The sequence below is a fragment of the Hemicordylus capensis genome, chromosome 4 (assembly GCF_027244095.1).
Source record: "Hemicordylus capensis ecotype Gifberg chromosome 4, rHemCap1.1.pri, whole genome shotgun sequence".
Taxonomy (NCBI): domain Eukaryota; kingdom Metazoa; phylum Chordata; class Lepidosauria; order Squamata; family Cordylidae; genus Hemicordylus; species Hemicordylus capensis.
Window position 1 is genome coordinate 77831899 of NC_069660.1, and position 13398 is coordinate 77845296.

At 47.6% G+C, this 13398-nt stretch overlaps 1 protein-coding gene across 3 annotated transcripts in view; it reads right to left on the reverse strand.

Annotated features, from left to right (window-relative positions):
- Positions 1–1714: 1714 nt before the first annotated feature.
- LOC128323774 (armadillo repeat-containing protein 12-like) overlaps positions 1715–13398 on the reverse strand; it is an 85400-nt gene continuing 73716 nt past the window's right edge. For 2 of the 3 annotated variants that reach the window (XM_053247504.1, XM_053247503.1), the window contains exons 3-6: positions 13076–13210; positions 6193–6366; positions 3650–3721; positions 1715–2433 (exon numbers count right to left, since the gene is read on the reverse strand). In XM_053247504.1, coding sequence (XP_053103479.1) covers positions 1756–2433; positions 3650–3721; positions 6193–6366; positions 13076–13210 — 1059 coding nt within the window. In that variant the 3' untranslated portion in view covers positions 1715–1755. The remainder of the gene's footprint in view (positions 2434–3649; positions 3722–6192; positions 6367–13075; positions 13211–13398) is intronic. The other variant, XM_053247505.1, reaches the window with a different exon arrangement.

The following is a 13398-nucleotide window of genomic DNA, read 5'->3' on the forward strand; positions in this document are numbered from 1 at the left end:
CCAAGAAAATTACAAAGGTTGGGTAGTACTCACCTTATTCTTGCCTTGTGTGTCTCCCCACAGCTTTCCCCGCCGATCTCCTGCTAAACTGCTGCCAAACTCCTTTGTTTTCTGTTTGTAAACTCCTGTTAGGAAAGCTCCTGAGAGCAAAGCTCCTCTGGTCCGAGCCTTGTATTCAACACCAGCAGTCAAACTGACTCAGCTCAGGTATGTGGGTCCTCCCACAAGCTGGGGCCCTACCTTGGAATGAATGAATCCCCCACTCGGGATTCTCCTCTGGCAAAGTCACAAACACTGCCCGCCAGCCAGCAATCCAACCCTAGGAGATTCCCAGCCCTAGCTTCTTACCCCTCTTGTTTTCTTGGTGATTTATTTATTTTATATCCTTGCTGTGGAACTGTTGCTACAAGCCTGTTGCTTCCTCTCTCCTCAAGACCAGCAAGCAACTGTCTCTCAGGAATGCAGCTTCCTCTTAAAAAAATTGGAGGCTCTTGCCTCAGCAGGGAGTGCATTCCAAAGCCTTGGGGCAGCAATGGAACCAAGGGCGTAGCAAGGTTGTAGTGGGCCTAGAGACAAAATTTTAAAATGCCACCCCCCCCACTGAAGTTCTATATATACACAACACACACACACACACATAATATCCTATGTTCCACAATAGAACATCATCCTAAATTATTTTTTTAAAGGTTTTGTAAATATTGTGGACGATGCAAGTCATTTAATGGTACTAGAGAAAGACATGCTCTTCTGGTAGCTCCAGGTCTTAACACTCACATCAGTTTCAGAGAATGAATACAACGGAATGAAGCCTGGGCTGGTGCACGGCTGGGGGAGTCAGTGATGTGACTTGCTTCGGGGGGGTGGGGTTCCAAGGCAGTGGGCCCCCAGGCAACTGTCTCCCCTTGCCCTATTATAGTTATGCCCCTGAATGGAACATAGGAAGCGGCCATGTACTGAGTCAGAACATTGGTCTATCTAGCTCAATATTGTCTACATAGACTGGCAGTGGCTCCTCCAAGGTTGCAGGCAGGAATCTCTCTCAGCCCTATCTTGGAGATGCCAGGGAGGGAACTTGAAACTTTCTGCTCTTCCCAGGGTGGCTTCATCCCCTGAGGGGAATATCTTCCAGTGCTCACATGTGGTGTCCCATTCAAATGCAACCAGGGCAGACCCTGCTTAGCTGACAAGTCATGCTTGCTACCACAAGACCAGCTCTCCTCTATTACTCACAATCTCTGCCCCTAGTGGTCAAGGGAATTGCCTATCTAAGCTTTCTCTACATTATCAGTCTAACAAAGGGGACGCAGTCTTAGGTTTCCTTCTCTCACCTGGAGAGATTTCCATCTTCTCCTCTTCCCTAATTCCAGTATATAGCTAGCAATGAGTCATGATAGGTCTTATCTATCTCCCTGATGGATTTCTTAAATATACTACTTTATTTGGAACTTTAATTCCATGTCCAGACAATATTAATTAGCAGTGCTTTCCTTACCTGTTCACTTCTGCCGTTGCTGGGGCAGATAAAGAAATCTTCCCTCATGAGCTCTCTACATGAACAAATATGCGCCAGACTAGAGAACAATGTGGGGAATTAGCCTTCTAAAGGCCATCAGGCAAGGGCTCCCCTGCTTGGATAGACGCTAGAACCTTGAATGTGGCATGATCAGATGAGATGAGACCTTTTCCCAACACAGAAGCAGACAAGTGGCTATGCCATCTCTTCTCCAACTTATTTATTAGTCTCTTTTCCCTCTACAAATCAGTACCATCATCACTATCATCAGAGTAAGAAGCATTAATGGGATGGAAGGAGTCCATGGGGTCATCAATGACACGGCCACATTCATCAACAGGAAAGCTCTGGATGCTGCTGGTTTCAATGGGGTGGAAGCTGCGATGGGCAGAGGCCTGCAGGGGATAGAAGCTGTAGCCAGTTTCATCAATGCCTTGAAGGGTGTAAAAACTGCGACCATTTTCATCCTGGGGGCAGCTCCTATGGTGGCTTTGATTGCTGCTAATGGCACCAGAGGAGAGTGTGCTGGTCCTAAAACGGTGGTTGCTGAGGGTGGAGTTAGTGAGTTGGCTGCTTCTGGTTGGTTCCTGGGGTTGGACTTTGACATTGGCACCCACAGGGAGGCCGCTGACAACTTTGCTCTCCTCCTTGTTGAGCCGGAGGCTGAGGATGACTTTACAGGCTTGAATCTGCACCTCCTCCTCTGGATGGATGATGAGAGAGAGCAGGCGATCAGACAGGCGGGAGTTCTCACCAAAGATGACTTCATGAAGGGACTGATCACTGTACTGCCTGTGCATTGACTGATACTGTGGAGTCAGGCGCCCCTCACTAAGCCGCTCCACAAAGAACAACATCTCAAAAAGCAGGTTCCCAGGAAGAGAAGGTTGGAAGAGGCTCAGGAACTCAGGCCGTGTCTTGAAGAGAGACCACCACAATTAGCTTTCATAGATGTCTTCCTTTCCCTCACTCCTCCCCCGTGCATGCAACCTTGCGAATATATATTTCATGACAATCCTAACATTTATTCTCAGTCTCTGTTCCTAGAGATGGTGTAGAAAATGGGCTAGAAAAACTGTCAGGGTAGGGGAAGCATCAATAATGCCATTACCTGCTTCGATCACCAAGAGGGTTTACTTGTCTAGCCTTTACCTACATGCACTAGAAAGAGCTTTGGGAATGGTGCAAGGAAACTGAGCAGTGGGTCCCTATTCTCCCTGCAGCAGTAGAAACCTTCATGCTAGGCAGGCATATGAATGGGAAGCCAAGTGAGTGAAGCAGCAAACCCAAAGGCTGGATGGATTTATGTTCCAGAGGTGGGCCCCTTGCAGAATTGATGTCTTTAATAAGCCACTGCTGTGTGCTTAAGCCAAATTGATATACTAAATGAGCCTGGCTGGAGGTCCCAGGGTGACTCCTGTGGTGTCTTGCTCGTGGTCATGCTGGAAAAACCAACCATGCCTTCAGCATTTAAAGAACTCTTAAATCTCCCAATTGAGTATCCAGTTATGAGAGCAAAGGAAAAGCAGAGGTGATCCATTTCCCCACTGTGCAACTGGTTCTTTTTGCATGCAGTACACATCAGAATGAATATGAAACTGGATCTTGTAAAGGGATCCAATTCTGTGGTAAGATGTCAGGGCTTGCTGAAAGGTCCACAAAGCCTGTCCTATGTAGGAAACCTTCACAAGGCCCAATGCCATTTGGGCCCCACTATATGGGGAAATCAATGATCCGGCCATGAGGAAATCAGTTTCCTAACTCCAATAAGTAGTCAAGTTAAGTTAAAATTTTTATGGGCCACATAAAAAACCAAGGAAGTCCCTTTCCAGGCATGGCACATCGAGAGAGCAGTTCAGAATAAAAACCCTATCCCTAGCCTATTTACACTTAAAATATGAGGTTCTGGCTCTTTTGCAGTCCATTGGAATATATTACTGATTTCAATGGAGCCAGAATGTTTTCTACAGCAGCAGCTACAGTAACATAGCAGACAATATAAAAGGTAGTATTCTTATAGCTCAGTGTTAACTTATATTGGCTAGAGCATATCTGGAAACGTATTGGACACTCCCTGTCCCCCAGCCCCATCACAAAGCTTGTTTATGCAGGCAGAAGAAAGGTATCGCTTACCCGGCAATTCATTATGTCATAAAGCAGGTCTTCCTTCTGGGCTAGAGTGCTGAGAAGCCTGAGAAGCTGCACCTGGACAAACAGATGAGAGTATCTCAGAGTCTTTCAGGGAGGGGGAGTCACACACCAGCCACTTTTGCTGTGAAAACCAACCACAAGGCCTCCTAGCAGGAAAATAAAATGCAACCAGTAGATGGAGAACACTAAGGAGATCCCTTTTAATTGCTGGAATGGCCAGTCTGAGGCTCTCCAGCTGTTGTAGAACCACAACAATAAATTGCAGCTGGAGATGATGGGAGCTGAAGTCCAACAACAACTGGAGAACTTCAAACTGGCTACTCCTGTTTCATTGGAACAAATATTCCTTAACTGCTGGAAGCAAGCTTCCAACTACATGTTGTTCCAGAGGCTCAGGTTTTTGAGGTTACAAGTTCAGAGCAGAGAGTCATCTTTTCCCATCTGGACAGGTAGCCTGATCTTTCTGGAAGGTTCAGGCAAAAATGGTTCATGAAAAAAGTGAAGATATGAAGCTCCCTTACACAGAGTCAGACCTTTGGGCTATCTAGGCCTGAACCTGCTACCTTACTGGTAGCAAGTTCTTCAAGGCTTCAGGAAGAAGTCTTTCCAGCCCTGGCTCAGACATGCTTTGCACAAACTGGCTAGACTCACTTTATTCCTGTACCATTTGTAATACAGATGAAGACCATTTGTTCAAAATCTTGCTCCTACTGTTTTAAAAGAGTTCTGCCCTCATTCTGTGAAAACTATGGCCGTTCAACATGATGTGTGGCAGTATGTTAGCTTAAGAAGGGCTGAGCATCCCCAAGGAGGCCCTGCAGTGATGGCCTCTTGCACAGCCAAATGGGCGCAGAAGGGAAGGGGGTGGTTTTCACTTTTCTGACCTCCCCCTAAAAGCCCTTTCCACTTGCAAAAATGTGTTCCCAAGGGCTGTGTGACCCTCAGGGACATGTTTATGCAAGTGGAAAGGGCTTTTGAGGGAGGAGAGAGAAGCAAAAACCACTCGGTTGCACAGCAGCTCATCAATGCAAGGGGCTTCTTTCAGACTCACAGCAATTCTTAAGCCAACATAATGCTACATGTCATGTCAGCCAATGTACTTAACACAATCGACTGTAATGAAAAGTGGATGAGCATATGGCTTTGCCTTTCTCAGTTTTGCCCAAAAGACAACGGAAAGGGAAGGCAACATGAGTGCTGATGGAGCCCACGACCAGGCACAATGATTTCCACTCTACCTAGCAGCTGAAGCTATCAGTTCCTTCTTGAGGTGTGGGGGGGCACAACCAAATAATTATTGCTACATAAACATAAAACTTATCCTGGTGCTGATTAGTATGAATTATTGCTTTAGGACAAGGATTCTCAAACTTGAGTCCCCATATGTTGTTGGACTTCAACTATCACATTATGCCAACAACATCTGGGGGCCCAAGAATGGTGGTATCCCCTGCTTTAGGATGTAAATCTCAAGTACCACCACCATACCTTTATGCTTTCACAGAAATTATGCCATGTATCAAACCAAATGCTAAAGGGTTTTCCTTAGCATTGTTTTAAAATACAAAGACCAAGCCTCAGATGAATAATTGTGTCTTTTTAAAAAGTATACACTTAAGGGTCACTTAGACTGGACTATACCATTATTCTTCCATAATTTAGGTCTCAGAAACCCCAAGACCTTTCAGTGGCATGTTTTACTGTGTGGGCAGGATACAGCAGCTAGAATGACAAATGGGGAGGGCCCCATGGAGCATTGGTTCAATGTGTGTCTTATATGCAAATGTTCACAAGTTTGGAACATGACATCTCCATTCAAAAGGATCTCAGGCTGGCAGATAGTCTGTGAAAAAGTTCTAGCTAAGCCCTTAGAGAACGGCTACCAGTCAATGTAGATAGTACTGGGTCAAGTGGACCAATGGCCTGACTAAGCATAAAGCAGCTTCATATTGATCCCATTCCATCTTGAGGAGATATAAAAAATTAGATGTTCTTAAAAAAACACCCCAAAACCTATCATGATAGATAGATAGATAGATAGATAGATAGATAGATAGATAGATAGATAGATAGATAGATGTAGATATTTTGTGCCTCTTCTGGATAAACCCCCAGGCCTTCACAGACCATAGGGCAGTTCACACAACCATAAACTGGGTAGGAGACGAGTCCTACCCAGTTTTGGGAGCTGGGCAGTGGGCACACTCAGATTTTGCAAGTGGGTGTTAGACAAAAACAAGATACAACATGGGGAGCTTGGTTGTCTGTCAAGCCCCAGTTGGGTAGGATTATTTTTCCACCTACCTCATTCAGAAGCTGGGAATGGAATCTGGGTAGGGCACGCTTGACAGCCAGGGTTTGACAGACAATCAAGCTCCCTATCTCATACCTTGTTTTTCTCTAACACACGGTAATAAAACAGAAGCATACCCAGCTCCCAAAACTGGGTAGGATTCATTTCCATCTGCCCTGCAGCGAGTTTACTCTGTACTGGAGGAGGCTCAGGCACTCCTGTGTTCTTGCACCTTGGCCAAAGTGTTTGACATGAGAAGGATATCCATGAAGTTTTGTAGCACTCCTCTCAGCACCGGGTGAGTCTGATCTGGTATATTCAAGGAATTCAGAAGCCGCAATCCAGCCACATGCAGATTGTGATCTGAGTTAGTGGTTACCAGCTCAATGATCTTGGGGACATATTCCTGCACAGGAAAACAAAGCAGCATTTTATAACTCTTAAGTCTAAACATGGTGACATAAGGCCATAATCTAAACTAAAGACTCAGCTCCAGAAGCTGTTTCCAATGCCAGCATCTCCACTCTGATTCCTGTGAAATGATAGATGGCACCTCATAGCATATACAGAATTTTCATTTTCTCTCACCATTGAGAAATCATAGCCCATTTCATATATTGAGGACTGGGGTTTTCAGCACAGAGGTGTAGCTTCTAATAAGGTGTGAGCCCCAGAATTTCTCATTTCCGACTAATAATTGATGCATATTATACATGTCTATATGCTAGAGATTTTGGCAAAGAACCTCAACAAGCTTGTAACCTACATTATTTCAAAATGGGCTGACTCTATGGTCACATTTGCAAGTAACGCAAAACTGCAGTTAAACGGGGCAGAGGTTGGAATTCCATCACGTCCAAACGAGTGCAACTGTGGTTTTGCAACAAAAGCAACCTGAGATTTGCCTCACCAAACTCCAATTAGAACCTTCAATATGAAGCAAGTTTCACCACTGTAACCCGAAGCTTTTCGGTGGCAGCATTATGTCCAAATGCAGACAGTGCCATAACCACGGCTACATCCACTTTCTGGAACCATTATCTTAGAGACGGCAGTGCAGATCTGCCTGGAATCACACCCACTCCATGCCTGTGGTGCTTCTCTGGGGCTGCCTCTCCGAGCACTTGACCCGCCCCCATGTCTCCAATCCAACAAAGCAGTTGAATTGGCAACAGGGATGCCCATCAACAGGTATGCCACCACATCCCATCCAAAGCTTGTCAGCCTATCCACCTTGCTCCCCTCTCCTGGCAATCAGTAGAGAAAGAGGATGGGATGCCAAGATGAGCACTACATGCTTTGCTCTCTGAAAATGAAGTGACAAAGATGTATGTTCACAAGCATATGTACCTGAGGTGGCAATATAAGGAAGGCAACCTCATTAGAGTACTGGGGTGGCAACATATGTCAGGACAGAGATACCTGGGGTCGAGTTTATAAGGCAGCCCCAACCAGGAATTCTTGAATGACCAAGGTCTATTTTTTGTACAGTGATGTTGGGGAAGGGGGGCCCAGCCCCTTCCCATTGGGGGTATGTGTGCAGTCCCTAGGCTTATTCATGAAAAGGGCCAGGCAGCAGGATCAGCAATGCCAGCACTGAAAGAGGAGATTCCTCCTCTGTGATGATGATGGATGCTGTTCTTGAGTGGACTGCTCACTCACGAGTGTAAGGCCATGGGAATACCCCTTCACAACTATCTGGTGCCTCCTGCTCCTGCAGCACAGCCACATATGGTGGCTAAGGTAGAAGTAGGGGGAGGCCCTGTCAGAGAAGATGCTGTTCCCTTGGTGGAAGCTGAGGAGGAGGTATTAATGGCTGCTAGCCCAGCCAGATCCCTCTCTCCATCCTCCTCACCACTAATCCCCCTTCTCAGTGCAACTGAGACTGAAGAGGAGCAGAAGGGAGTAATTCCTGTTGCACCTGGACCTTCTCAACCCTAGATGGAGGGTGGTGGTAGTGGTGGCCCCCAGCACGAACCAGTAGGCCCAGAAGTACTGCCACCACCAAAACACTCCAGGACTGGCAGTAACAGCACCGTGTGGGCACTGCCAAGGTGAGCCTACACATGCTGTCTGCATGCACTGCAGTGCACAGGTCAGCAGGGGCAAGAATTCCAAGCATCTTGGGGCACTGTCGATGTGGAGGCACATCGAATGGCGTCAACCAAGCATTCCTGCTCCTGCTGGCAGTGCTAGGCCATCTGGTGTTCCCTTGACTAGAGGTGACAAGACATGTGCTCCTGCTCCTTCTCTCAAGCAGGGATCATTGCCAGTCACTCAGTGAGTGCAACTGGTAGGCAAGTGTCACCCAGAGTCACACCTTATTACCCAGGCCCTTGGAAAGATAATGGCTCTGGATGAACAGCCATTCCAGATGGTGGAGAAGTTGGAGAACACTGGCTCCCACCAGCTGTTGCTCCAGTTGCTTGCCCTTGACTAGCAGATCCCCTCACACACCACCTTCAGCAGGAGAGCATTGTCCTCCTTGTACTGGGCATGCAAGGAGGTTGTGTTGGAGTCAGCAGGGCCTGACACCAGTCTGCACTTCACTACAGATCTGTGGACCAGCTGTTGCGGGGGGCAGGCTGCTTTCCTGTCCCTCACGGAGCACTGGTGGGAATAGTATAGAGAGAGGACATAATCTGCTGCTGGAGGTATAGCCAGCCACTCCCATGCAGCGAAGCCCAGGTGGGCTGTGCTGAATATGGAGCCGCTGGACACAGACCACGCAGTGGATGAGCGGTCAGCAGACACCAGGTGGAGGAATGGCTGTCTTTGCTGAGGCTGTCCAGTCACCAACAATGGTGCCAACATGCTGAGGGCAGCACACCAACTGCAGTTTGTGTCCTTACACTGTATGGCACACACTCTGCACTTGGTCGTGATGGATGAATTTGGCATTAAAGAGGCTAGGGTCAGGGAACATATAAGCCTCCCCCTTGAAGGGCCTGCTGCTGCCACAGCTGCTCTTGTGGAGAAGTGCCTCAAGATAGCAGCCTACTTCCACCGCTGTGAGGAGGTAGGTGGATGCTCAGGGAAAGGCAGCATGAGCTCAGCCTATCTGCACATATAATTCCTAGGGCTGTTGAGACACAGTGGAACAACCCTTTTCTTGTTCCAGCCCTCCAGGAGCAAGAGGTGGCCATCCACACACTGGCAAGGAAGGAACTGTAGCTTGGGAGTGCGAGACCTGTTCAACGCAGACTGGAAGCTCATTTCCGAACTTGTCTTGACACTCAAGCTATTCCTTCTTGCAACAAACAGCCTGTGTGCTGAGGCAGCAACACTGAGCTAGGCTTTGCCCACTGCTCTTCTCCTGGAAAAGATGATGAGTGAGCTCCAAGACATGCTGACCACTGAGGAAGTACGTGCCCTAGCAGGTTGGTAGAGGAGTGGAGTGGTGGATTGGTTCAGCAGCAAGTTGGGTCAATCGGCAGAGCATGTTTTGGCCTGCCTAAGTTATCCAACTATGAAGGGCAATGTTGTCACACCTGGTGACCTGCCAGGTGGAGGGCCCTCCTGCTTCAAGAGGTTAGGTGGGCAGAGGAGAGGAGTCTGGGTCTGAACCAGCAGCAGGGTACTGGAGCACCTACGTTGAGTGTACAGTCCACACCCAGCAGCAGCAGCACTTCCCAGTCCAGCAGCATGGTGTCCCTGTCAGTGCCAAAGTAGCCAGCACTTCCATCCATGTGTTCCGCTCTGTGGTTCAAACAGGGGTGCCTTGCCAGGGGTATGGAAGGCACCAACTGTGCCCTGCAGCAGTGCCAAGCAGAGCATTCTGCAGTACCTGCAGGAGCCAGTGGTGGTGGACCTGGAGACAGATCTCGTCCCATTTGGGGCAATGTGTCACCAGTTCTGGCCAGACTTGGCAGGCATGGCCAGATGGCTCTTCATCCTGAGCAAGAGGGTGTTCTCTATGGCTGGGGACGTGGTGACACCCCATCGCACGCACCTGGATGCTGGATTGGTAGTGTGGCTGGTCTTCCTCAGTGCCAACCTCCCCCTGTTGGGATCCCCTTGGCTGGATGTAGAGGGTGAATGACTCATGGTCACCCCACCCACTGCAACATCATTGCCCCACCCTGGCCTGCAAACCAGATGTGTCACAATCTGCCCGTTAGTGCTGCTGACACACACGCAGACATGCACACATGCCCACCGCCAGGCCCAGGATAATGATGGGCTGGTGCCCCGAGGGCCGGCACCAAATACAGGCTGTGGTGGAGCAGGCAGGCAGGTTTGATTCCTTGTGTTTAACTGTTCAGTTATGTGTTACTACTGTTTACTTATTTCCCCAAGCAGCACAGCACACGATGAGTGTGGACTGGTGCCCTGGCAGGTGTCAGCCTAGCAGGCTGTCAGCACAGTCAGGACCTAGACAATCTGAGGCCAACTTACTCCAGACACAAAAAGAAGAAATGGACAGTGGCAGCTCTGTCTGTGTGAGATGTCTTGGAGTCGGCTGTGAGCTCCATGTCTGGCCTTGGGCTTCACTCACTGCCCAGTGTTCTAGCGACTCTGCTCTGCGATCTGATTCTGCATTGGGATTGCGAGGCTCACTACTGTTAAAATGCGGCTGAACTGGAAGTTGCTCTCTGGTGGTCTGCTCTGACTGCAGTCTGCATTCTGCATTGCAAGGTCAGATGTGCTCAGTCAAAAATGTGGCGGATGCTGAAGAGGTTGTTGAGCTCAGCTTATGGCTGTGCTTGCGAAGGGTGCTGCTGCTGTTGCATTGGTTGGAGTCATTACTGTGTGTGGGTCAGTGTGTGAAAGAGCACCTTGTGCCTATGACGCAGAGTGGGCACCTGGCACTGTGGCTGGCAGAGTCTGGGTCAGTGATTCTCCTTTGGACTGTGTTTTGTGCACCGTGTGTTGTGTTCTGTGCTGGGAGATCCCCTTTCTGTACTGTGTTGTTTTGCCCATAGGGAATAATGGGGGACTTGAACCAGATCATACCATTATTCCCTGTGGGTAGCACAACACCAAACACAACAGGGACACCAAAGCAGGTTGGGTAATAGGTCATGATGGGTGCTACGTACCATCCATCCAGCATTCCCTCTAACAGGGAATCTCAGATGTTGTTGACTACAACTCCCAGCATTCCCAGCTGTAATGGCCTTTGGCTGGGAATTATGGGAGTTGTAGTCAACAACATCTGGGATTCCCTGTTAGAGGGAACACTGCATCCAACTCACAAAACAATCAGGCAATCAGGTGATTTTTAATGATTTTTTGGTCTTTTACTGGATCCCTAACCCCTGTTAGGGTTGACCTACTGAGCTAAGCCACCTAATGGCACAGTGGGGAAGCAACCTGCCTAGAGTTCAGGAGGCTGTTGGTTCAAATCCCCACTGGTATGTTTCCCAGAATATGGGAAACTCCTATTTCGAGCAGCAGCAATATAGGAAGGTGCTGAAAGGCATCATCTCATACTGTGTGGGAGAAGGCAATGGTAAACCCCTCTTGTATTCTACCAAGAAAATCACATGGCTATGTGGTCGCCAGGAGTTGATACCGACTCGATAGCACAATTGACCCATAAAAAATTCATAAAATCATTAAAAATCACCTGATTGCCCAATTGTTTTGTGGGTTGGGTGGTAGGTAGCACCCATCATGCCCTACCACCCAACCCACTTTGGTAGCCATGGGGAACAATGGTATGGGCTGGTTCAAATCCCCCATTTTTCCCTATGGGTGAACTGGTTTGAACCAGTTCAAATTTGGTTCAAATTCAAACCCAATTACCGGGTCAGTTTGATCAAACCGGGTTCTTGAACCTGCAGTCTGGTTTGAATTCAGTTTAAATTTGAACTATACCGCAGAAACCGGTTCCATGCACACCCCTATTCTCTTGGTGCAGAACTGGGATGTTTAAGCCTTTATTTATTGCTGCTAAGAAAGACAGCAACAGGTCTTTCTCCGATTTACTCAACACTGCTTCCTGGGACTTTTACACACAGCAGGCTTTACTGCAAGTTTACTGGGAGGCTTTACTGCAAACTCAGAGTTGCTGCAAAAAACTGACGTAAATAGTGGACTTTTTAACCCCAGATATAAATCAGGCTGCACCCTAACATGCAGTGAAAAACCTGAATTGTGTGTGAACTGCTCCCCGATAACTCACACGGACTTCGGGGTAAATCTGACCAATATGTGAAGACATCCCCTCCATTCCGCCGGAGATGTGAGTTAAAGAGCTTTAAAAGCCCCGTGTGGAAAACTTCTTGGAGGCTTTACACAGAGGGCTGCTACCCCAAATCTACTTCAGAAGAGAGTGTGTACGTTCACACACCAGCCAAACTTACCCCAAAGTCCCTTCAAGATTCTTGGACCCACTCCACACACATATTGGGCTTTGTGATGCAAATTCTAGCTTATCTCGATGTTATTTCCGGATTTTTAAAGTGCTGGTTTTAAGCTACTTTTTCTGAAAACGCCAGAGCAAATAGGGAGAGGCATAGGGAGAGAATCAGTAGCATGATAAGAGAGATGTTCCCTTTAGAAATGCAGATACTGCTCTTTAGGAAGCTCTCCCCCCTACCCCAATTGGCTAGAAGGAAAACACGGAGCATGCCATGTGAACTTGTTTCAAAACAAAATCTGAGAGCAGTGGGGAGTGGCTGCTTCCTTCCATGCCACAAGTGTAGTTCAAAGTGGCTTCACTCAACATTTACCCTGCAGCATGAGGCATCTGCAAATAACTCCCTGGTGGCTACAAAACAAATTCCTTTGCTATTAAAACCTCCTCCTGGTAAATCTAACTGAGCCAAATTAGATGTGAATTTGTTTGTTTAAAAGCATTCATGAGGGGGCAATTTGAATTGGGGCAACAGCACTGGAGGAGAGGGATTCCCCCGTGCTGTATTCCTAGTTTAATTACCCCTCCCCAAAATGTCTAGTTGCCCCACGGGTAAAAACATATGGATACCATACGGAGGCTGGGTCTTTCCCTTCCCAGTATGCCAAGTCATGATGCTTATGGATGGTGTGCCAGATGATGAAATCCTTAACTGCTTTTCTTCTGCACCATTGTCTTCTTTGAAGGATCAGTGCAAGAACTTTGGCGCGTTAGAATTAGGAATTTATAAAGACCTTCCATAAGTGATTACCTGGATTTTGATTTTGAACCTCCAGATGTTGGTGAAGGCTTTGAGGGCATTAAGTGCTTCAGTTTTGATGGCTTTATCTCCATCATCCAAGAAAGTTGACACCAACTTTAGATCTTCATAACTACAGGCATTTGCCTGGAAAGCAAGAAAAAGATAAAATCAGATAGGGAAATGGCCGAGCTAAAATATGTCATCTGAATTAGAATATTTCATATTGTAATGGCTGCTGGTCAGCCAACCTTTTTCTTAAAGAGATCTCTGGCTAATAGATTTTTAGGGGTGGCCAATCTGAAGCTCGCCAGCTGTTTTGGGACTACAACTTG